The 25,103-nt window shown below is 40.3% G+C and overlaps 2 protein-coding genes across 2 annotated transcripts in view; one reads left to right on the top strand and one right to left on the bottom strand.

Moving 5' to 3' along the window:
* Nucleotides 1–4,650: 4,650 nt before the first annotated feature.
* Nucleotides 4,651–9,471, top strand: LOC118427748. Its single transcript, XM_035837670.1, has 3 exons — nt 4,651–5,364; nt 5,927–5,977; nt 9,027–9,471. Exons 1-3 carry the CDS (start codon nt 5,154–5,156, stop codon nt 9,230–9,232), a joined length of 468 nt encoding a protein of 155 aa, XP_035693563.1. The 5' UTR covers nt 4,651–5,153; the 3' UTR covers nt 9,233–9,471.
* A 302-nt stretch (nt 9,472–9,773) lies between these two features.
* The window catches only part of LOC118427404 (cell division cycle protein 16 homolog), a 32,879-nt gene continuing 17,549 nt past the window's right edge, over nt 9,774–25,103 (bottom strand). The window contains exons 4-18 of the mRNA XM_035837186.1: nt 21,463–21,501; nt 20,496–20,633; nt 19,815–19,974; nt 19,097–19,191; nt 18,555–18,688; nt 17,953–18,032; nt 17,583–17,632; nt 17,233–17,306; nt 16,623–16,748; nt 15,865–16,017; nt 15,544–15,607; nt 15,085–15,146; nt 14,266–14,401; nt 12,432–12,522; nt 9,774–11,967 (exon numbers count right to left, since the gene is read on the bottom strand). Coding sequence (XP_035693079.1) covers nt 11,771–11,967; nt 12,432–12,522; nt 14,266–14,401; nt 15,085–15,146; nt 15,544–15,607; nt 15,865–16,017; nt 16,623–16,748; nt 17,233–17,306; nt 17,583–17,632; nt 17,953–18,032; nt 18,555–18,688; nt 19,097–19,191; nt 19,815–19,974; nt 20,496–20,633; nt 21,463–21,501 — 1,599 coding nt within the window. The 3' untranslated portion in view covers nt 9,774–11,770. The remainder of the gene's footprint in view (nt 11,968–12,431; nt 12,523–14,265; nt 14,402–15,084; nt 15,147–15,543; nt 15,608–15,864; nt 16,018–16,622; nt 16,749–17,232; nt 17,307–17,582; nt 17,633–17,952; nt 18,033–18,554; nt 18,689–19,096; nt 19,192–19,814; nt 19,975–20,495; nt 20,634–21,462; nt 21,502–25,103) is intronic.

The raw sequence follows: 25,103 nt of genomic DNA, 5'->3' as shown, positions 1-25,103 counted from the left end.
AAAAAAATGTTTATTTCTCAGTAAACAGGGCAGGGCATTGTTCGCAAAACGGTTGAGAACGCTATCTGTCGCTGATATTTACGTCTGAGTTATAGGTTCCATATACTAGTAACCTCCTTGGCTAGGTGGAAAATTGTTACATTTAAAATACGAGATATGCTTTTATACATCGTAATCACCTGAATATCCAGACAAACTTTGTATTGGCGGTCATGGACCCTGCTATTCCGCCGGGTACATCAGAAAGTGACTATGGTACCTTCATTCGTTCGTTCAAAACCCTGTAGTGCCTTTATATGGAACATAGGGCAGCAGGTTCCCTTGCTGTTTCTGTAGCAGGGTATATTTCTACAGATAGGTGGTAGGGGTTTCTAGGTCTTCGTCTTTTACGGTGCTCTAGGCACCACCTTGAACACGGAACCCTCATTTTCGAAAGAAGCCGCTACACAGGATTGAACACCGGGTCTATCAGTTTAATACCTAAATTTTACTTATGCTACTATATAATTGGAACCAGGAACTCAACTATGAGGCTACCAGTTGAGCTTCAGCGACTACATGTACCTGATTACGTCATATTACTGTATCCGGTCGCCCAAACGAAATCAAAATCATGCGGCACGGCGCATGATATACATTTGTATTACACAACAAAACGGCAGAAAAAAAATCGCTTTGGCCTTTAGATGATTATGATTTAAGTTCGTTTAAGTGCAAAGGCAAAGCGGTTGGTGTATCGCATTTTACGAAACAGTATAAGACAGACTATTTGGCTTTCTGATAATCCTTGTGCCACATTCATTCATTCATTTGTGAGGGAGGTTCTCATGAGCAATAAAGCCACACATGAACCATCAAGATAGCTGTAACAAGAACCCTAGCGACAAAGGAAACAAGTCAGCGATCGGTCACGGCTCTCAAAGCAGAGGTTGGTGAGAAATATTGTGACAATCTTGTCATATGCCGCACTCCGCACCTAAACATTCTCCTGTGCAGCGCTGAGTCGGTAGAAACTCCTCTAAACCGAGTGGAGTTTGAGGACGCAGGTTCGTAGGGGAATGCACGGAAAGAAAACACGTCATTGGGACCTGGTCGTCGTCATGGCCGTATCTTTCTTTATGTCTATCAAAAGGGACGTCCATCTGAAATGCGAATTCGCCAATAAGAAAGAAGCATTCGATGGTGCCTTGTTGTGCCAAGGACATCTTTCAATCGCGATAGCTATTGAATCGCACCTCAAACATGGTTTGGAGAAAGCTTGGAAATGGGTTTGGAATGCTTAGGAATCGTGTGCTTTGTTTTTCATTTGGAGAAGGCTTGGAATGGGATACATTGGAGAAAGTTTGTTTGGAAATAGGTTTGAAGAAGAATTTAGACACGTCTGGATAATAAAGAAGCTTATTTGCAAGTTCGTGCCTGAGGGCTAATTGCAAGTACATGGTATAAACATAGTAGATATACAAGTGGCAATGGACAGTTATGAACAATATTCTACTGTAATACTAGAGTTGGCTATTTCTAAACAGGTTGGGTTTGGCTTCTTTTTTGGAAGCAGAGGGAGACGAAAAGCCCCACCTTTTCTAAAATTTGTGGGTTCTGCAATTTCAAGAGAAAAGTGGCTTTCTGTTCGTCTGTCAATGTGGGGAAGTTCGGATAAGTCGTTGTGGCTTCTCTAAACAGAGTGATTCTTTCGGTTTCGTTGAATGAACATTTCGAAATAAAATGTGTTTCGTCTCCCACTGCCTTAGATGTACAGTATTTACAAATTCTTTAATGCTTGGAAAGTGTGTGGAGACAATTTCTCGCTGCACGTGTCGCTTTGGGCTTTCGTACGTCGGGACCGGACGATGCTTGGGAATACTGTATAGTCTGGAAAAGATTTTTCGCTGTATCGCTTCGGGCCTTCGTACGTTCGGACGAACGTTCACCATGTCCTATACTACAGCTAAGCTCATGAACTTGGCATTAAACCTTACGATGTGCCTAGTAACATGTATATATCACTGTACCTGGTTGCGCTAATGCAAGAAGCACGCGGCTTGGCAGCTGGTGTATTACGTAATGAAATGTCTCTTTGGCCTTTTGATGACGTATATTGGTTTAAGTGCAAAGTCTCACATGTTGCTCATCTGGGTGTCCTGTCAATCAGACTCAGTTTCAACACACCATAAGGACACAGCAAGTGAATATTGTGGGTGACATCCTCTGCAGACTGCAAAAAAAAATGATGACATAGGGAGAAAAAAGAAGGCTAAATTTTGAAAATAGACATCATAAACGTTGTAACAAGAATTGAGGGGACAAAACATGGTGTTACAGACAACAAGTCATTCATGCTTGTATTCAAAAAGTCAACTATTTGTAGTAAAAGTGACACTTGTGTGGCAGACTGGCATCACTCATGACGGCCAAAGTTCTGCAACTTTTACAAATATCCAACTGGTTTAACTCCTGCAACTACAGTCATGGCTACCTCGTTAGTGTCACTTCTGCAAGTACAATCATTAGGCTACAACACAACATATTTTGACACTTTTTCGTCATGTTGGCCATTTCCGGAGAAGGAAAACATAGCTTTTCCCCCCTGAAATCAGGTAAGAATTAAAAAGCGTTGATGTCATACATAAGATTTACATGCTGTGGCCTAATACTAGCTTAGCACACACAACGCCGTGCAGTTGAGTTCTAGAAGCTTCGGTTTCAGCCGCAAACGTTTGAAGATTTGTTAGGAAATGTGATACTGGAGCAACGGAGAAACGTTCTACGTCAATACCGGATGTTTACCAGGGAAATGCAGCCCTCATGAAAGGATCGGAAATGTCTAGAAGTCAATGTTTTGGTAGATTTATTACCTAAGAAGTTCAATAGCGACCTATGACATACATGGTCATACAGTACAAATACGTTGTAGTTGCGCTGCTCGAATGTGTTGAAAACCTGGGATGTGTCTACAAATAAGCTTTGCTCCGGACTTGAAGTTCAACGCGTATTGAACTGGTCGATTTTTGGCCTTGGATAAACAATTAAAACGTAAATATGATTCCGGAGTTGTCACAAATAGAGATACATGTATTAGGCAAAATGTTACTCTAGAGAATATCCTTTGCTAATACCATTCACTATGGGTCTTCTAATCACATGCTGTTGCTGTTGTTGTGAATATACAAGTTCAAATTTATCTATAGACTTCTTTTTGTCCCTCTCAGATCCACTATAACGCGTCATCCTTGCCCATCAACACTCTTCGAGTGCCACACTAGATTTTTCTTGTATCAAAGTTGTACTGTAATTTCCAAAACTAATCGGACGTAACCTTTTCGACCCACAACTCCAGTCAGGGAATGAGCAATCCACTGCTTCTGTGACGTCACGTCATGACGATGGAACACGTGACTCGGTGATCAGTGGGTCATAAGTTGTAGAAAGTCTATGACGCCCCTGTCTAGATTTGTATTAGCGTCATAGTATGGTAGTGGGATGAAGGTTAATCATGGTAAGGAAAGAAGGCAAGAACAACATCAACCAATTTAAAGAGACTTAAATTAAAGATGTTAGATTTTGGCCAAAAAATTAGAAATATTCTCGAGACCAAATCATCAAGTGCAGCATTAACGTTACATGTGCAACCATTGTCCAACATATTTGCGCCATTAATTGGTATTTCTGATGTTTATGAATCGTGAAAAATCAAGCTGTGCAAGGTCCACTGAGTTTCTGACACCATCTCAAAATAGACTACAACATACTGTACACTGGAAGAATTCTTGGGCATAAGTGGACTAGTAATTTAGGCACGCTCCAGGGTATGTATATATAGATTTTCTGGCAATTCTAAATGACAATTTCAAATGGCTGATCGAACGTACTATGTACAGAAATAGTTGGAAAATTATCTAATGTGCTGTATTGTCCTTACTAATTTTGCCGTGTTGCCTAATCTACTTTGCTGTGTTGTCACATAACGGGCCTTTAATCATTCGCCATATAGCGACCGATCATTGGCATCACATCAGACAAACGAACACATGGCTTTGATGTCCTTTCTTCCGAACCATCTAATCTGTCCCAACCTCCTGTGTTATTTTGTTCTATCTTAGAAATCTTGAACCGCCCATCTACTATGTTTAGGGAAGCCAGTTAAAACAATGGTAGCAGTAAAGATTACAATAAATCAGAAAAGATCAGGCCATTCTGACGTACACGCGCCTGTGTGTGTTCTGATGTGTCAATCTGTTGTTAACAGGATCAGTGTGAAATCAGGAAACATCAGCGGAGAGTGTTTTAATTATCATATTAGATCTGGACTCCACTGATCTACTGACCTTCTTCAGAAGACCAACAAGCTGTCAAGAACTTCCTTCCTTGTTTATAAAATTTGCATACATCCGGGGACAGCAAACGTCCCTAAACCGTGACGGGAGGCGACACCGACTTCCGACAACTTTTACCCATTGCTGACGTCGCACTTCCAGAAAGTCACGTGTCCACAGCGATTGAGTCAGACAGCTGAAAAAAGATTTTGCAAACAGTCGAAAATTCAGCTAAATACGGTATTTCTATCGTTAACATACATAGCACAATGAACAACGAAGTGTATGATATAATGTGATGTGTACAGCTAGTGGTGACGTCATGAATATCAATGCCGTGGTTACCACTTGTCGTGCCACGGTTTACTTCCCCGTCGTCATGGCGGTAATTTTCCTCATTACGTAGCCAAGCAAGCGAGAGTCAGCTACCACAAAGGGTTTTGTCCGTTCTCCACCGTCCGTACATACATGGTGGTGACAAGAACAGAAGGGGAATCGAACAACTGGAACTGACACTAAAAGGATCTGTAGAGCGTGGAGGTTAACCTCCTTGTGTAGAGCAACTGTCAATACGAGAATCCGTAAATTTGTCGGAAAGTCAAGACCGTACCCTGAGGGACGGACGGAAAATTTGCAGCAAACATCAAGCAGCACCGGTGCGTACGTCATCAGTGACTGAACTCCCTATGGGGATACGTTCCATCTCAATAGGTGTCATTCGTGACGTAGGAGCAGGTATAAAGCAATGTAGAGTCAGAGTAAGGCGGCTATAGGTCCGCGGTTTCGCGCCACATCCCAGCTGTACGTCGTACAACGTTCAAGGCTACCTGGTGAAGGCTCGGCATGGGCTGCGCGGTCTCCTGCAATTCTTCCTCCCCTCCCGACAGTCCCCTTCGGTTCTTCGTGACGCCCAGGCTGGTGACCCAGCTAGTGGACCTGGGCACAGCAGGGGAAGACTTGCAGCCATCGGTGACGGAGGGAGAAGAGAAGGAAGAAGAGGAGGCTGACAGGGGTGTGCCGGACGGGAGGGACGGGAACGCCAGCGCGTGCTCAGGTCAGTTATTCTTCGGTCACATTTGCACTGGTGCCCGTAGGACTGCCGGATAGCGACGAGTACCTCTCGGTGTTCTCACGGCATCTATTTGTAACGGAATCCAGGATTGATTTTAATTCCGAGTTAAAAACATCCCGGGGCTGGCTATGCCCGAAAATAGCCCGGCGGCTACATTGTGTCCCACATTGGGGTCACGCCCGAATGTGCAAAAGGAAAGCCCGTAAACCGCCTGTAGGGGCTCTTTTTTTAATTGTGACCAAAACATTACCAGGAGCTATATATGTATCTATTATACGGTTACCCGTTTGCCGATTGGTAAACTACGATTGAAGAGCTTTAGATGGCAGGATGGTATAAAAGCTCAAGATGCCAGTACAGCCGAACTTGTGCAAGTGACAACCTCTTTATACTGTAGTGACCACCTGTCCACAGAGACAAGATATGGTCGGATTCCGTTGTGGTCTACTTGTGCAGTTTTGACATAACATACATTCGTAAGAAACTTTTGAACAGTAGTGTGATAGAAAGTACTAATGCAAGGTGTTGGTATTTTTGTCACTAGTGCGCACCTTCCAGTCGCTAACGGAGAGGAGACAGAAATCCACATCAGGAGGTAGGTTCTTTCTGGATTACAATAGTTCACACGTGTGAGTATATTCAAGTCTGACTTTTTTGGTTTGCGACTGAATAAGTCGTTTTTTTATTCGATAACCAGGCTAGGTCAACGATGGGTCAGAGTAAAGAACAACAACAGTTTCTTCCCTGCAAACTTTTTCTAATCAAAACAAAATGTCAATACGGCGCCCACACGGACTTGAATATACGTATTGCAATTGTGAAACTCCCGTGGTTTCCTACGAATCTTGAGTTTTAACAATACACGTAGTTGTCAGCTATATGATCGGCTCTGGAAAGTATATTCATTATCCACTAATAAAATTGTATTCCTGAAACGCAAAGCTATTCTCTTCCAATGACATCTCGGCAATCTGTAAATGATCGCGTAGTTGTCCACCTTGTAGTACCTAGTGTGGCACATAGTGAAAAAAGTCCTTCCCGCACCAAATGGTGCATGCATCGGCCAATATTCGTTTCTGTAGCCCTGGGCCGCAAAGCTTTGTGCAATCGCTACAGCAGGGGGCTAGCCCATTGGTAGTGGTGTGTGTTCAGCTACCATACTCTTTCCCAAATGCTGAGTGCTAAGCAGGAAAAGCACATGTAACATTGAAGTTTCGTGATCGAGGCACCTCCTCGAATATGAGATCTCCATTGTTCATCCGAAAGAGGAATGTAGCCCCAGTCAATATGCCCTTCCCAGGATTTGAACCGATCCCAGTTACCAACTATACTAATTGGAACCAGTAGCTGGGAGTACATGTATACAAAAAGATGCGCACCGAATTAAGACCAATGTTTGCAGATAGAATTGTATTTGATATAGGTCGCACAGCTTGACCGCAAAATACATACTGTCCCGAAACCATCAAAGACATTAAGATAACCAGGTTGAGGGGATAGAGCAGAGTAATTTTCGTGTGTTTCATGTCAAATAAACTAATAGCCAATTTCGGGCGAATGCTTTCTACAAACAACATAAGAGTTGAGACGTGTCAACTCTCCTTGACAAAACATGTAATTCCTATCTATATTGCTTGCCAACTATACATCATTCCACATCCTACATTGCAATAAATTATAACCATTTCAAATAAGAGAATATTTCATTAAAGATAGTTATGAATTATTTAAAAAAATCGAAAATAAAGGTTTGAACATGTTTAAACGTATTTGTACATTAAAAAACATTTCGAAATTAATTGCAAAAATATATGTTTATCTAGAACGTTAACAGTTTTCAAACATCTATGTGATTCTCTCTCTCACTATTAGAACAGATTCTAACAATTTGTATCATTTGCTTTCAAATGGTTGATTTTTGTGATTTTGGTTATAGCCCGTCAATGCGTGGCATGCCATCCAGGCATATTTCCTCGTACTTTGCGCGAAATGCAGGGATATATGATCTTGCTCTCTTCCCAGCCCACTGAAGTATTTCCGAAATGTTTCACAAAGGTTTCGAAAATGTCAAAACAAAAGGCAACAAACACCCACACAGTAATATGCAATTGACTCTATCCACTGTGTGGGAGGCGAAGCTAGCCAATGAATATGTTGTATAATCTCCGTGATATTGTACACGAACTGATATGACTATAAACGAAACCATGGCAACCACACAAACACACCGCGGATGACGTCATTGATGTTGAGTGGTGATGACAGTTGGTCTTTGATCCTCACAAGCCATCATCTGGAGTGTGAATCCGCCGATTAGGAGGAAAGAAAATGAACGGTTAGGCAGACAGATGGTTAGCTGGCTTCATGACGACGCCGTCTGTTGTTCAGTGTTTGGAAATGCACATCAAACTGTTGGATAGATCTACGCCTTAATGAGCATAATCGTCTTTACATAACTAATCACTGACTCGGTTAAAGCCGTCCAAAAGGGTGCGTAGTTCAAAGTGGAACTTCAACTGGGGTGCCGTAATTTGCGTAGCAATATTACTGAATACAGTGCAACTTTGGGAGCTTACTTAGCAATTGTAGTGACTGAATAGTGTGCAAATTCGTGATTATATTTATCGACATAATTTCTATAAACAACTGATCAATGACTCTGTTAAAGGTCGTACAAACTGGTGTGTAGTTCAAAAGGGAACGTCAACTGGGGTGCCGTAATATATGCAGCAATTTTACTGAATACAGTGCAACTTTGGGAGCTTACTTATCAATTGTAGTGACTGAATAGTGTGCAATTTCGTGAGTATACTTATCGATCTAATTTTTATCATCTGTGCATACTTTGTAGATATGTCCGGCAAAACGTACCGCTCTCTCGAGTTAGACTTCATATACGTAGGTCCACATAAGGCTGTTCAATACTGATGGCTGTTAAATCTATCTATCTGTTAAATGTTCAGGTGCTCATGCTCTTCCCAAACTTAATAGTGATGAAAAAAATCATCATTGAGCACATTTTTCACAATTGTCACAAATATCCTGGTGTCTCTCCAATTTCCTTACCGTGGTAGCCCTACTCCAGTACCTGTTGCTTTAATCCAGAACCTGTTACCCTAACCCAGCATCCATTGCAAAATAGGGTTGTCTGATAGGGACCAGGATACAGATTAATATCAGGCTATGCCCCTATGAACACAGAACAACAAAAATGATAATGATATACCTCAAAACTGTCTTTATCTCCGTCAATGAAGGTTTCCAGGTAATAAAATACTGTAAATGCAGAAATGTTCGCGGTGGATTAATATTCGCGGTGACCACTTCATCGCAAAATTAAAACCACCGCGAATATTTTTCTATCATGGTATTAGACTGCAGTCTATGGTGCTACCGCGAACTTAAATCCACCGCGAAAAGTCCTTTTTCCCGCTACCACTACATTAAATCCCCGCGAACTTAAATGCATTTACAGTATTCCACATAGCAGTTACTCAAGCATGAGTTTGGAAATGATCAGACATTTCTGGTAGCATGCTCTACCTTTTGTATGTGACACTGAGCAAGATCTGTCTTTATCTCCCATATGTACTCGCTTTGTCTTCTGGTAATGATCGTACAATGTTGTTTCTTTGTCTTATCAGCTCGCTGCACCTTACATGTGCCTCACCAGACATCGACAGACTCGGACGTGACCGTGTATTCGGAATGGAGCTTGTGCACCATGGCCGGAAATGAATGGAACACCGAAGACAGCGACACAAGAACAAAAGAGGACAATAACGACGACGAACTGCGGGCAAGTAGCCTAACAAGGCAGGAGATGGCAGGCAAAGTCCTTCTCTATTGAGTGGGACATCCTTGGCGTTTTCTTAGGTCGCTTCTAAAAATTCTGCTGCAAATTCATTGCCGTCATTCTCCTACGCAGAGACATCCAACGGCGCCAGCAAACCGCCTCTTGTCTGTACTCTGCTATCTCAACCGTCACCATCAGTTCTTGACCGCCCTGCTCATATATATCAACGAGCTTACCCTTATATATGCGAGATCCCTTTTGAAAATTGAAAGGCCTATTCTCTGATTGGCTGACAGTTGGTTTGTGGCGACGCCCTCAGGAGCTGATGGTGACGGTTGAGAAAGCAGAGTACAGACAAAAGGCGGTTTGTTGGCGCCGTCGGATGTCTCTGCGCAAGAGAATGATTGACGTTTGCAACACTTAGATCTTGCTGGAAAAGGAATATCAAGAATTTTCTGTATCTCTGACCTTGTGGCTTAAACACTGTAATAATTTGCACAAGCAAAGAGAGAAGACATGTTTGTGGCTGTGATGACTTTGCAGGAATAGGTCACACACAGTGAAAACCACAAACTTAAAACATTGTGCGAAAATGTCCAAATGTACAGTACATATACTTGCACGTGATACAAAAGCTTGTGACTTTTAAGTACATGTATATAACACAAGTGGCATTAAACTAGTATCTGAAATGACGCCCAGTTTTAGTAGACGTTGATCCTGACTAAAGATTGTTACATGGTTTTTGATGAAATCCTGCACTGTTTCACTTTCAGTAACAGTTGGGTTGTCTAGAACTTTTCTACATTGAGAAGCATATGTTACATTAACATATATTGTATGCTGGAAAGGGGCAAGTACTTTACTTAGCTCTTAAAAACATGGAGCGGTTAGTAAATGTGCAGTTACAGTTATATACTAAGTGTTGTATACAGTTCTAAGACACCTTTGACATATGCTGAAAAAGCATAATTATTATGTCCATGTATGTATGTAAAGAGACATTGTGATAAAAGTTTAACTATTTTACTTCTATGGTAAATAAAGAGACAAATCGTTGGTATCCAACTTAAGATTTACTTATCTAAAATCTATATGACAGACAAAGGAAAGATTCCCAGGAATTGAGCCAGTGGTATCGGTTGTAAAAAATGCAATACTGACGTTGAAACATAATAAAATGTTGTCAAGCATTACTCACCGTGCACCACTAATGTATGTAGTCCTACACTTTTGGTTTATATCATTAATGTTACAGCTTTTAAAATATTATCAGTGTCTTCTTAATCATACAACAGCTTGTTTTGTACGTTTTTTGACTGAACATTCTACCAATGTATTTCAGGAGAAATATGAACCCTGCTTTAGTGTGTTTTGAATAAATTGCTGATGTTTGTCTTACGTTTGCTAAAGACAGGAAATTCTGTCCCTCTTTATCTCTCTCTAGATGTAAGGAACATTTAGACTGATCCAACCCTCTTGGCTCACATCTTTAGTAAAGACTTTCAACTGTTGAGCAATTGCAAATCAAACTAAAACTCCACCCTGTTCATTAAATACATTTAGAAGCCTTGAATTCTGTTACTAGCTTGTGGACTAACTATCCGACTCCTGGTCCAAGGGTCGTGGGTTCAATCCCCACTGTATCTTAATGATTACAAACTTACACTCTTTACCTTTCCTCTGTAACAGTCTTCTCTGTATCAGTTCCTTCATGACATTGATACAATGTACCTACAAAGGTAAGCCTTTGTATAATTAAGTCTTACAAGATGCTATTGCGAGATGAAGAGCAGATATCAAGAGCAGACATCTGTGGTAAATTTCAACCATAAATTTTTCATACTATTACTATTGCAAAAGGGCTTTTTGTAAAAACTACAAGGGGTGATCAGTAAGTTCACTGCCTCGTAAAGAAATAAGGTACAACCCAGATTACGTGGCACAAGTACACAGAACTATAATAATATCGGGTCTATGTCTATGTCTTTTATCAATATCTAATGTTCAAATGATTGCGGTACCTAGGGTGATGGGGAATACACCATGTTCTCTATTTTTGACAGTTTTTTAGATGTCCAATGTAAAAAACAATGATGAGGGAAAGGTTTCCATCTCATGGTTATGTAACAATAGCTCCCCACATTTCAGCACCAAGGAGAGTCCTGACATTATCTCGTGATGTAGACTGTAGTGAGCAGGGGAGTATACGCTTACAGATCAACCGTCCTCAATCTCCACTTGTGTTCTATATCTATTTTTTAATAATTTTAAAGATGTCCAATGTAAAGAAACAATCTTGAGAGGAAGGTTTCCATCTCATGGTTATGTACTAGCAATGCCACACATTTCAGCACCAAGGAGATTCCTGACATTATCGGTTACTGTCTCGTCACGAATATGCAAATAACATTGCTCCAATTTCACAACCAATATGCAAATGACCTTGCTCTGATATCATGACCACAAAGTCAATTTGTGTTGTGAAATCGAAGCAAGCTCATTTGCATATTCGTGACGAGACAAATGCGACAGTGACCACATTATCTAATTGTGTAGACTGTAGTGAGCAGGGGAGGATATGCATGTAGATTAGCCATCCTCCATCTCCACTTCTATATCCAGTGAAGATGTGCTGGCGTCCTGACCCCAGGATTCTAACATCATGGGTCCGTCACCCTCCAGCTTCAGCTCGGCTGTCACGTCTCCCAGCTTCACCTCGCCGACGTCAGCCACGTTATACTCCGGCAGGGGGATCCCCTCAAACTTCTCAGGCAGCTCCTCTGCGCCTGGAAGGAGAAAATGTTTGTGATATCATGAGATGGATGAAAATTTTTTACAGCTTTGACAGCTAGCATCAGCTATGAACAAACAGTGCTATTTGAGAAAGACAGTCAGGTATCAGGTGTAACATAAGGTACATATAAAAGCCGACTTGGTTCTTTGCAGATTTCTTTTCTGCGGATACGCTTTTCTTCTGTACTACTCATCAGTTTACCTTCTGCAGAGACAGATCGTATCTCCATCAGGATAAGTCATTAGAAAGGTTCTCCCAGTGCTCCATATTAATATCATAAGCTTTCAGTATTGATATTATAATCTTTCAGCATTGATATCAAGAGCCTTTGAAATTGACAATATTCACAAAAGTAAGAATCAATCTACAAGGCAATATATAATTACAGCATATCTCTCTCACGCTACCATGAAACATGAGTACAGTAATATTGCATTAGAGACAATGAATTCCAACCTTCGTAAGGTTTCATCTCCCCTATGTACAGTTCTATAGTCTGAGCCAACATGGTGACAGAGAAGGTGTCGTCTCTCCTCAGACCCAGAGCCTGTGGCAAAACAACAAACCATTGGGGAGCAGAAGTCTGATTGAGAAAAATTATAATGTTAACTTGTGAAACAGTTGTATTGCTTTTGTTTCATGGCTTTTGTAGTGACATCAAATCATGAAAAGACATCACAAACGTTATTTCAAAAATTTTAAAACTACCATACTACATGTACCTCATCATTTCAATGACAAATCTGAACAGTGCAAACATCATTTCCCCTATCCTATCATGAACAAAAAAACTCTGTGAGTACTTTGATTGCGCATCATATCTTAATTATAAAATGAAGGATTACTCAAATCATGCTAATTTTGATTGCTGTCTGGCTCGGGAAATGTGCCACTCAACAGTGTCTTCAGTTTTAAAGTCAGGCAGCGGGCATGGAGGCAGACCTGATCATCTACCATTTAAAACATTGTAAAAAAATCATTACAAGAAATGCCTGAGATTGAGACTGTTCAGCCATCGGTTGGCTTTCTTTAGGATGCCATATGGGCTTGTCAGTAGAATATACTGACCTGTGAAGATATTAAATAATCTTTTCTTGGATACTTTGTATGCTGTCAACTGCACGTGTTATTACGCACAATGTGCAAAGAAGTAGGAACTGTGTGGCAAGTATTGTAAACGCAGAAATGTTCGCGGTGGTTTTATGTTGAACTTTACATTTTCACAGTAACCACTTTGCCACAAACTTAAAACCACCGCAAACATTTTTCCATAATAATATGTGACTACAGTTTATGGTGCTACCGCAAACTTAAAACCACCATGAACACTCTTTGCGAATTTAACTGCATTTACAGTATTTTCTTTACATAAGACTAGCCTTTTTTTTTCTGCATCACACACTTTTTTCATTTGGGCGGTGGTGGTGGCAAGCTTAAATAGGGATGCATGTCTTTTTCATGGAGTCATGGAGTGTAATAAGCTGCTCTGATTCAACGTAATTTGTAGCTAGACCGCTCTACCATAATTTGCCAATTTGAGTAATTGGTGCATTTTGCTTTACTGATGTCTAAATTTAGCGTAAAGCCAATCCACCCTGCTTAAATGGAGCATAATGTCTCACTGCTTCCTTCCTCAATTTGGAATAGACAAATCCTCAAGTTGGTCGCCCCCCCCCCTGCAAAGTAAAAAGAATGAATCTACTTCTTTTCCAATTGTTTCTATCTTATCGTATACTTTGCAGTAAAAAAAAGAATGATGGACAAATAAGTCTAAATAAAAACATGGTGGAAGGGAGTTCATCATGAACACGAAAGAAACAATGGATACTCAATGCAAATTACAGGTCTATTTTTCAATGGAAAGAATAGCGTAGTTCCAAACAAATCTTTTAATTCTATGTGATATATTTAGAAATCGTTTAATAAGATTGGTAAACCAATTCTCTTTTCTTAGAAACTTTATTGTTTTTGGAAAGGGAAAAAAACAGTGTACTTATGTCTCCAGCCTAACATTTTTTTCCATCCAACTAATTGTTTGGAAGCCCATGTGGTTGATTTTCCTGGTAAAATATGTCATTTTAAATTTGCGGAGGTGTATTTTCAACAGTTTCATGTCATTTGTGGGGCGGATGGGGTCAAATTTTTTGGTCCGTCCCAACAAGCAAATTTCCATCCCAGGACATAAGGACGGGTCCTAGAGACAGCCCTGTTTTACGTAATACATGTACATTGACTCACGACATGGAGTGAATACAAGATCTACTATGTAAGTGTTCTACACTGGGTGTACCTTGTGAAAGTAGTCAATGGCCAGGTCAAAGTGACTCTGCAGGCTGTGCACGAAACCGATGGCGGCCATGGTGGAGGGGTTCTGCGGACAGAGCACCAGGGCCTGCCGGTGGTACGTCAGCGACTCTTCATAACGTCTGGGGGAACGACAGTCATGGTCAGACAACAGACTAGAGGGGGGTTGGCGGTAATGATCATACATGTCAGCATTTACTAGGTGCTAATCAGAAACCAAAAATCAAGGCAATGAATGGGTGAATGGGTTTTTTTTCTGTGTGATCATAAAAGTCTGTTACTATTCATGTAATGCGATATGATTGTATTTTGCTCTATATTGTGCAAATAAACATTTGCGTTATCAGCATTTGCATTATCTAAATTGGAATACCTTCAGTTGCTTAAGCATTGTTATATTTGAACTTCTGTTATGACTGTTATACAGTCAAACCTGTATTAGGGGCCACCTCTACAGAGGGGCCACCTGTCCATAGTGGCCACTTTTTGTCGGTCCCTTGGGTATTTTATCTACAAGTTACCACCTCTATACAGAGGCCACCTGTCTATAGTGGCCAAATTTGTCCGGTCCCTTGAGTGGCCGCTATAGACAGGTTTGACTGTATTACTTTTGAATTTATGTTCCGTATTATTATGGTTAGATTGAAATCTGTTTATCATTTGCATTGTTCTTGTATACAAGTCTTTAATGTGTACTATTAATATTATTATTATTATATTATCTGTTGGATGGTTCCCCAAGTTTTTCCTTCTTATTTTGTTCTTTGACCCCTCCCCCTTCCCCCCAAAAAAACCATGCTCTCACTCCAGCTTCCTGCACACATGCCCCAGGTTGTTCAGTAGTGGCTCCCACTTCTCTGTCAGCATCTGCAATAAAACAGGAAGAACAAGTTCTAATCAAGTCCTGTTCCAGTAAGCAGACAAAAGTAGGTTATATCCCAATACATGATTGCTGATGCTGCAAGACATCTGTGTCACCCTTAGATGTTTGATGACCTTTCAAGGTCATAACTTCATTAGGTAAAATGACCAGCAAGGTCGAGATACCTTCTTATCACTGTTTGTTTGGAAATGACACTGGAATAAACAACAACGTTACAGCTAAAAGCTGTTATATGACAATGAAAAGCTGTACAAAAAGACAACAATGAAAGAGCAGCGAATTACTGTACCAAGCAAGGGTAATATTCTCCTGGAATGTAACATGTATAGTAATCTCTAGAAACTGATAGAAAGTTGGGATTGTCCTTCTGACAAGGCTTACCTCCTTTTCAATGGCCTGAACCTTTTCCAATGCATCCATGAAGAACTTCTCTGCTGTATCAAGGCTGAAGACACAAACAGGGCATTGTTTATTTTCAGACATTAATATGATACCCTGAATAGATATACATGTACATGTACATGTACTGGAAGTATGGTTTGTGATCAGGTTCTGCTGACATTCTACTTTATTCTATGTTGTGCACTCCAACTTTTCCAATGCACCTACATGTAGACCTGCTCCCCAAAATAAGTATCCAACCCTGAATTACTGAGAATACACACTTGGAAAAAAATAGTTACAAGTTTACAGTTGACTCACTCTCCATTTTGGAAGGCCACCACGCCCATCTCGTGCAGGACAAAGGGGTCCTCGGGAGCGATGTTCAGTGCCTGTTTGAAAAAACGCTCGGCCAGCTTCAGGTTGTTGGTCATGCCGTACTCCAGACCAATGTACAGCACTGGCAGATGGCAACTGTTGGTGGGGTGGGGAGGGGGGCAAAACATCTGATCTTTAGCACAGGTCTGTGTGATGGATGTTATTTTACATATTGTCATACACTAAAACAGCATTTCCACAAGTTTTTCCACATACGCTTGGTATAAATGTTGCTCAAGCAAGTCGGTAAGTTTGAAAATGGTCACTGTCATTTCTGACAACATCATATGTCCTTGCTTCATCAACATCTTCTACATATGGTCAAACAGTTCTGCACAAAGGCCTGTCACTGCCACAAGCCGCAGATAGGTACTCATTTACACCTGAGTTAAGTGAGGAAAGTCGTATGAAGTGCCTTTCCCAAGGACACCAGATCAATGATACGACAGGATTCAAACTTGGGACCTCTTGGGCCTGAGCCCAATGCGCTGCACGATCTCCCGTATCCAGGTAATAAGATACACGTTTCAGGTAGCATCCACTACCTTTTGTCAGTGACGCTCACGAAAGGTATTGGATGCTACCTGAAATGTGTAACCATTTCCAAAATCATATTCAGTTGCTTGAATAATTGCTATTTGGCATATTCCCATAACAGTTTTCTTCACACAAAAGTTTGAATGAAGGTGTTGATTTCTCACCCTTTCATAAGTTGGGCAGCGGTGAAGTAGGCCGCCATGGCCTGATCATGTTCTGCCTCTTCTGCAAAGGAGTGTCCGAACGCCAGCCAGGCAGGGCCAAACATTCTGTTTAGGGTGGTGGCTTTCCTGTGGGACAAGGCATGGAAATACTGCAGTGTGACCATTCTGTAGTAGGGATGTGTACCGGTACTGGGTACTAGTTATATTACGGAGAAAATCATCGTAGAATGTTACGGGGGACAGAAACATCTGGATAGAGAGGCTAGACTTGGTTTGGGCGACTCGCGCGAGATGATGATGATGAAAATCATTTACATGTAGGTACAGGTCAAAATACCCAATAGCAATGTACTGATTACTATACAGTACCAGAATAGACTTGAACTCAGGTATAAAACTTTTAGGCTTAGTCTGTTAGTAAAAGCACATTATTAACATGTAATTGAGTACTCATTGAAGGAAGAGATTAAAACATTTGCAAAGGCATTGAACTTACTGTGGGGCAGTAAAATGATGCAACCAATCCAACATTTTACAAGTTAATGAAGATACGATAATCATTGAGAGTTCTAACTGTTGTTAAGCTGTGTGGTTGAGTCATGATTCTTACGTGAGATATCTCCTGGCCACGTCATGCTTTCCCCCCACTGTCAAGTAGTAACAACCAACAGCAAACCAAGCAACCTGGGAAAACAAGGCACAAATAGACAGTTTAAACACAAAACAATATCATTTCTTAGGATATCTTGCAAATGTACATTGCTGGTTATGGCCTACACTGTAAGTTTTGCTATACGCACATATTGCTGTTATGATTTGAATGAAGTTGGTACTGTAAGCTACAGTGTAGGAATGCCTCCTAGGAATAATCATTGGTACTGCAAAACAAGCATATTCCAGAAGGGAAGAATTCACGATAAACATTAGAAAAAACCTGTACATTGTTAAAACAGTACTTACAGGGTCATTGGGATACAGGTCCACTAACTTGTGGCCAAGATAGAACAACTCTGAAACAACAAGACCGATAATCAAAAACCAAGCTTTATCACATTCTATGCAATGTTAGGTAATGGGGAAGATAGTCCCATAGTCTTTTTGAAATAGAAGCAGTAGGGGAGTGGGTTGTTATCCACTGTGTCTAGGTTACAGTATTAAAAGGTGGAGTCCATCCCTCTCCTTCCACCACCTCCACAACAAAAGTCAGGTACCTCTTTTTACACCTATATAGTGGGGAAAGTTGCTTTAATGGCCAATTGATGTATTAAGTGTATCAAAGCTGTGTTTTAAATTTCCTAAGCAGACATAAACACATAATTGAGACATTCACCTGTTGTTTTCTTGAGCTCGGTGAGGCAGGCTACGTGCAGTGGAAGACATGTGTTGTGGTATGGATCCTGTTGCAAAACTCTGAAAAATGAAAGAGAAAGGTTTACTACCACTAAAACACCATGGCTGTCATGAACAGCTTTTCTAAAATACATGTAACACCATGTACAACGAAATGATATCATCTGTACCCTGGTAGTGTCCATACCAACAGTACTGTCCTTACTGCCTAGCTATAACCTACACTCTGTAGTGTCCCTACCCCCTGTGGTGATGGCGGCCCTGTAGTATCTGTACTTCATGTGATGTGTCCGTACCCAAACGGACAAGTAGTGTCCGTACCCCCAGTAATGTCCGTAGCCCAAGTAGTGTCTGTATTCCCCAGGCCACTAGTGTTCGTACCCTCAGTGGTGTCCATACCCACAATAGTGTCCGTACCCACTGTAGTGTCTGTACCCCTGTAGTGTGCATACCAACATACATGTAGTGTCCATACCCCCAGTAGTGTCTGTACCCCTAGCCTGTAGTGTGCATACCAACATAGTGCTAATTCGTAGCTATTGTTCACTACAGATTGTGATAGAAAGAAATCAGTGAACTCACTTAGAAGTGATTTTGTAGGCAGTTCTGAAGTTACAGTTGTAGTAGTTTCTCTCTGCCTGGTTCACCACCACGTCCAGGTTCTCATGTAGCGGGTCTAGACTGGTCGGGATCTCCAGCTCTCTGGGCTTGTCATACTGTAAGAGGTGTGACAAGGACACTGTATCATCATGTGGTGTTGGTTAGCAGCTACTGTATCAACAGACATTTGCTGAGGGACAGAGCAGAATAAAGCATTATTGCCAATGTTTGCAACAGCGTCAATGTTTGAAGTACATATTACACAATCATGTACAAGCATCAAGAACCCAAGGACTCATGTATTAAATGAGGATCTGTTCCAAATGCATGGTGTCAAAAGCGGGATGAAGACAGAGAGACCTTTCGTGATGATTGGCTTATCTACTTAGTGCGAGTACTTAGTTGAGACCGAAAGGGCTGGTTGGCTACATGTACATCACAAGAACACCCTGGCTTGCTAAGCTACATGATGTCCAAACAACCAATGGTGTTATTTTCTAACACAAAAAGTTGTGTGTACAAACCTTTTTCAGCTTGGTTTCATACAGCAGTCGAACCAACTCTACTTCTTCTTCTGGACACTGCTTGGCAAACGGCAGCGACTCAATCAGCTCACGTTCTGAAATTGATGCAACATTAACCTTTTAACTTTAAGAATGTGATATACATTTCGGTAAACCATGCATCTTATGTTGTACAATTCTTCTAATTCTGCATCATTCTGCATCTGAGTCCAATCACTGTGCTGGAAAATAATGGGAACCATGTTACAATTACACAGTAAACTGAATTCAAAGATAATTCAAAACTAGACAAGATACAGAGATTACTTTCGGACATTTCAAGTGACATTCATCATCTTCTTAAGTATCACTGGAATGGACTTGGAGAACCAATCAATCGGTTAGACATCCAGGCAAGAAGATATGCCAAATAGCAGCTACTCAAGCAACTGGATATGATTATGAAAACGGTCATTCGTTTCAGGTAGCATCAACTACCTTTTGTCAGTGATTCTGAGCAGATTTGTTGATAAGCATGTTTTGTATTAATTACCCTTACTATGAATCGATACGCAAAGAAGGTGAAGACAAATTCTAGAGAGTCCAATAGGAACCAAAAGTAAGACAAGTGACGGTCAGCTCACTACCCTAACGGTGTGTGTACTTCTTTGTAAAATAGACGGAAAACTTAGATCCTTTGTAGTTTATGAAGAAGACAAATAAAGTTTGCTCCACTCACCCTCCTGAGCAGTCAGCATGTGGTGGGACACGAGAAGCTGGAAGGCTTCCTCACAGTACACGTCCAGTTTCAGCGCCGTCCGGTATGACTCCGTCGCCTGGTCACGGTTGTCAAGGGACTCGAAGATCTTACCTCGCATCAGGGCAATGGAGCTTTCTATCTGTAAGTCACAGCAACAAAAAAACAACAAACTGTAAAGGAAGTATTTCTTTCATGCACTCATTTCCTTAGTTGTATGTATTAAATGTAACTCCGATAAAACTTTTATTACATTTTTTAGATGTGCTGGTACATGTTCCATGTTTGTAACTGTACAATACAAAGTATGAATAATATCATTGACATCTGACTGATAATAAAATTTTGACATATTTCTCATTAATGAATGCTAACTGCCAATAGGTCCAGGTTCAAGGTAGTTATTCTGCAGTTTGCGCTATGTGCTATATTGTATTTGCTAGTTCCCATTCTGAGGTGTTGAAATTTTCAAATGTCGAAACAGTTTTTGCTCCAAATTCATGATACTGTAAATATGTGTTTCCAATGTATCATGACTGTATTACAGAATTCTCTTAATTGTGAACTTATAATACTGCGAAAACCTCCTTTCCTCTTCTTCCATGAAATTTAGTCAGTGTGAAAATAATATAAATTTACAGCACGTTGGTACTGCAGACATACCCTGTGCTGGGGAATCCCGCAGTCAAACTGCAGTTTGTCGTCCTTCCCGTCGTCGGGCCGTACCTGCGGCCCCACCTGCGCCTCCAGGTCCACCTTGTCCAGGATGTGAAGGGCCTGCTGCCATTCTCTCACCTCTGCCTGCAACACACATAACATCACATCAGTTAAAATATGTTACATGTATGAGAGTCCTATCATGAATTGTAGTGGATTTAAATTTTCTCATTAATTATGCAAAGTAGCTCCTGATTTGAAACTATATTTGGTATCTGTACAAGTGACACTTGTGTGGTAGATTCTATTTGCCAACATGGTACTCAATACTAGGCTGCCAAATTAAACATCCAGGTAGATATGCACGTAACAGTTTCTGCGGCAACTGGATAGAAATTGACAAAGGTCAGATGTTTCAGACAGCATTCGTTGTCTTTCATCAGTGGCGGGACATCACGAATGTCATTGACATCCCAGTCACTGAAGAAAGACAGCGGATAATGCCTGAAACGTCTGACCATTTCCCAATTCTATCCAGTTGGTGGAGTAACTGTTACCTTACGCACATCCCTAACTATTCTGTCCTGTGCTCAAAGATACAGTAGAAGGTAGACAGGTATGGTGATGAGACAGGTTTGTCCAGACACCATGCACTTTTAGTGGTAAGCCTATGGCCATGAAGTCACAGTTTCTGTTAACTCAGAAAGTTCACTCTTGGCCGAGGTTTTCACCAGTAAAAGTGGTGAATTCCATGCCTGTGGAGTTGCATAATCCATGTGCTCTGGATACAAATGTATATTAGCTAAATTACATTTTATGTAGTTGGACAGATTTTCCTATGTGACTCATTTACCTTTAGCCTGCAACAAAGGGCTAAATTTGGTTCTACCTAGTACTTACAATTGAATAGTGCCTGGCTGCCTCCATTCAATTACAGTATATAGCAATGATTGAGATATAAAAAGTTACTTACATGGCATCTTGCAGCAAGGTACCGGCAAGCAGCATTTTTCTGGAAAACAGTGGAAAATTGTCAAGTTAGTTGCATATATTCAGGTTTATTCTCTTGACGTCATCAAACGTGTTAATGTTTGTCTCCCATTCTGATTGTGGTTTGCGTGGTGAATCTACGCTTTTCATTCACTCTGCCATTCCTGCCTTCACTTTTTTACAATGTATACGATACATTCTAAGAATATGTAACTTAATAGTGTAAATACTCATGGATTGAAATGGACAACAATTGAACTGTGGAGTGTGTTTTTATTCCGGCGAGCATCTGCTCATGGTGGCCACTACTTTTCTGTACATGTACACCCTTCTGTGCAAATGGTGCCTGTGTTGTTACTGTGACATAGGCTAAAGCATTTAATTTATATAGCATAAAAGTCACCATTACGTAATGCAGATGCCAGTACCTCAATTATCTATGCTGTCATTAATGCTACCATCTACATGTATATGAAGCTGAAGAACGAAAGTTCTTGTCCAATGTGAGGGACTTATTTTATATATTCTTTTTTCTTTTTGCTAATTTTAGACGTTTATCTTATATATACAACGCTTTCACCTTCAAACAGGACATCGTTTGTTGACCAAGGAGGTTATTTTAACACTCAGCTTTTTTAATTTCTTTCTTTACATACGATTCTTATTCTTTTAATGATTATAGTAAAGTAACGTTACTGTGTGTTACTAGCTTGGCCATTTCACAAAAAAATATTTAATTCATCATCAGATGACCAGTGGCAAATGGAAATTAGTCTGACTACTAGTATCAGGAAGAAGAGTACCCCACAGCCTTGGGGAATTGATATCTTTTTCTTAATTGCATATTTCTGTGTCCCTTATATAACACATTTACACAAAATACAGCCATATCTCCCAACGCATCATACTGCAGTATGGTCAGGCACTGATGTACAGGGATGAGACACATGTTAAGAGCATCTTTACTGCAGGTGAGGGAGAGAAGAGTGTTCAGTCCACGAGCATCCGACTGATTCTGATGCACAACATTTGAACTCTCAGGCAAGTAAGGGTATTTTGCTAGCTCTAATTTGTTAGTTCTCAATTTTGGTACACAAAGTGAAGCTTTGCATTGGGTGCCAGTGATGTGAGAAATCTAAGGGTGTCTGGAGGCACCCCCCCCCCTCCAGGAAATTTCCTTTGAACTATTCCCATTTTGAGAGGAGAATGGGGGTGAATACATTTTGTCAAAAAGGGTACATCTTTTTCAGAAGTAGTGAGTGCATTTGGGGAGTACCAGTGAAAGCATTTTGTCAGAATCAGAAATACTGAGAGCATTTAGTCAGTCAGTAGCAAGTACATTTTGTCAGACTAAGTGATTGTATTCTGTCAGATTTAGTGAGTACATTTTTTTCAAAAGATGTGAGTGCATTTGGTCATTAGTATCTGGTAGTGAAAGCATTTTGTCAGAACTGAGAAATACTGAGTGCATTTTGTCAGTAAGTACCGAGTACATTTTGTCAGTGATTGTACTCTGTTAGAAGTACATTGTAGTGTGCATGTTTTTTCAGAAGTGACTGTGGTGATTGTTTTTTGAGGGGAAAATTGTAGTGAGTGCATCTTGTCAGAGGTAGGAAGTAAATTTTTTCAGAGATAGTGAGTGCATAAATTGGTCAGAAGTAGTGATCTCATTTTGTAGGAAGTAGAAGATTTTGGCAGAAGTGCTGAATGTATTTTGATGGGAAAATTGTAGACATTGAGTGCATCTTGTCAGAAGTAGTGAGTACATTTTTTCAGAAGTACATGTAGTGAGTACATTTGGTCACTAGTATCTAGTAGTGAAGACATTTTGTTATAACTCAGAAGTACTGAGTGTATTTTGTCAGAGGTGACAATTGCATGTTAAGTGGCGAATTGTAGTGAGTGTATTTTGTCAGTACTGAGTAAATTTTTATAGTGATAGTGATACTGGGCGCATTTTTAGTAATAATGATGAAAGCATTTTGTCATAACTCAGAAATACTGACAAGAGCATTTTGCCTGTAAGTAGTGAGTATATTTTGTCAGAATAAGCAAATGTTTGAGTGTTATTCTGTTAAAAGTAGTGAGTACATTCTGTCAGAAGTGGTGATTGTATGTGGAGGGGAAAATTGTTTTGAGTGCATCTTGTCAGAGGTAGTGAGTACAATTTTTCAGAGATAGTGAGTGCATTTGGTCAGTTGTAGAGAAAGCATTTTGGCAGAACTCTGAAATACTCTGAAGTGCATTTTGTCTGTAAGTAATAAGTACATTTTGTCAGACTAAGTGATTGTAGAAGTAGTGAGTAAATTTTGTCAGAAATGGTGATTGTATTTTGAGGGGAAAATTGTAGTGAGTGCATCTTGTCAGAAGTAGTGAGTATTTTTTTTCAAAAGAAGTGAGTGCATTTGCTCATCAGCATCTGGTAGTGAAAGCATTCTGTCAGAACTCAGAAATACTGACAAGTGCATTTTGTCAGTAAGTACTGAGTACTTTTTTTTCAAAATGAGTGATAACAACATTGTATTCTGTTAGAAGTTATGAGCACAATTTGTCAGAAGTGGTGATTGTACTTTGAGCAGCAAATTGTAGTACTTGTAAGTGCATCTTGTCAGAAGTTATGAGTACATTTTTTCAGAGATAGTGAGTGCATTTGGTCAGTTGTAGAGAAAGCATTTTGGCAGACCTCTGAAATACTGAGTGCATCTTGTCAGTAAGTAGTGAGTACATTTTGCCAGAAGTGATGATTGTATTTTGAGGGGAAAATTGTAGTGAGTGCATCTTGTCAGAAGAAGTATTTTTTTTTCAAAAGAAGTGAGTGCATTTGCTCATTAGTATCTGGTAGTGAAAATATTTTGTCAGAACTCAGAAATACTGACAAGTGCATTTTATCAGTAAGCATTGAGTAAATTTTGTCAGAATTAGCAATTGTTTGTGTGTGATTCTGTTAGAAGTAGTGAGTACATTTTATCAGAGATAGTGTGTGTATTTGGTCAGAAGTTTTTAGTAAAAGCATTTTGCTGGAACTCAGAGATGCTGACAAATGCATGTTGTCAGTAAGAAGTGAGTGCATTTTGTCAAGAATTAGCAATTGTTTGTGTGTAATTCTGTTAGAAGTAGTGATTCATTTTGTCATAAGTGAATCAGTGATTGTATTCTGTTAGAAGTAGTGAGAGTCAGTACATTTTGTCAGAAGTGGTGATTGTATTTTGTCAGAAGTGGAGAGAGCATTTTGTCTGATGTAGTAAGTACAAGACTTAGTGCTTCATCTTTTAAAAAGATTTGTAGTGCAGTTGATGACTATGTCATGATTTTGCCTGTCAAAGGGGAATGGATGAAATTCTTTCTGTAACAAAGTGGGAAAATCATACCCACAAACAGAAAGGCAAGCACTGTAAGAAGCCATAGTTGGGCTCATGATATGAAATCCTATCCTTGTCTTGTCAGAAAGATGAATCTATTGGCTGTTAGTAAGGATACTCCAAAGATCAAGCAATTTTGCCTGGTCTTGGTGATCGTAACTGCCACTATAGCCCCAGCTAAATGCTGCTTCCCTGGTTGTTCCAGTGTTCCCTGGTCCAACTGTATTCAGAAGACAAAAGTCCCAACATTTACTGCAGAAAAAGA

The sequence above is a fragment of the Branchiostoma floridae genome, chromosome 12, assembly GCF_000003815.2.
Source record: "Branchiostoma floridae strain S238N-H82 chromosome 12, Bfl_VNyyK, whole genome shotgun sequence".
Taxonomy (NCBI): Eukaryota; Metazoa; Chordata; class Leptocardii; order Amphioxiformes; family Branchiostomatidae; genus Branchiostoma; species Branchiostoma floridae.
Note: the sequence above shows the minus strand (reverse complement) of the source record. Positions and strands in the feature narration are given on the sequence as shown.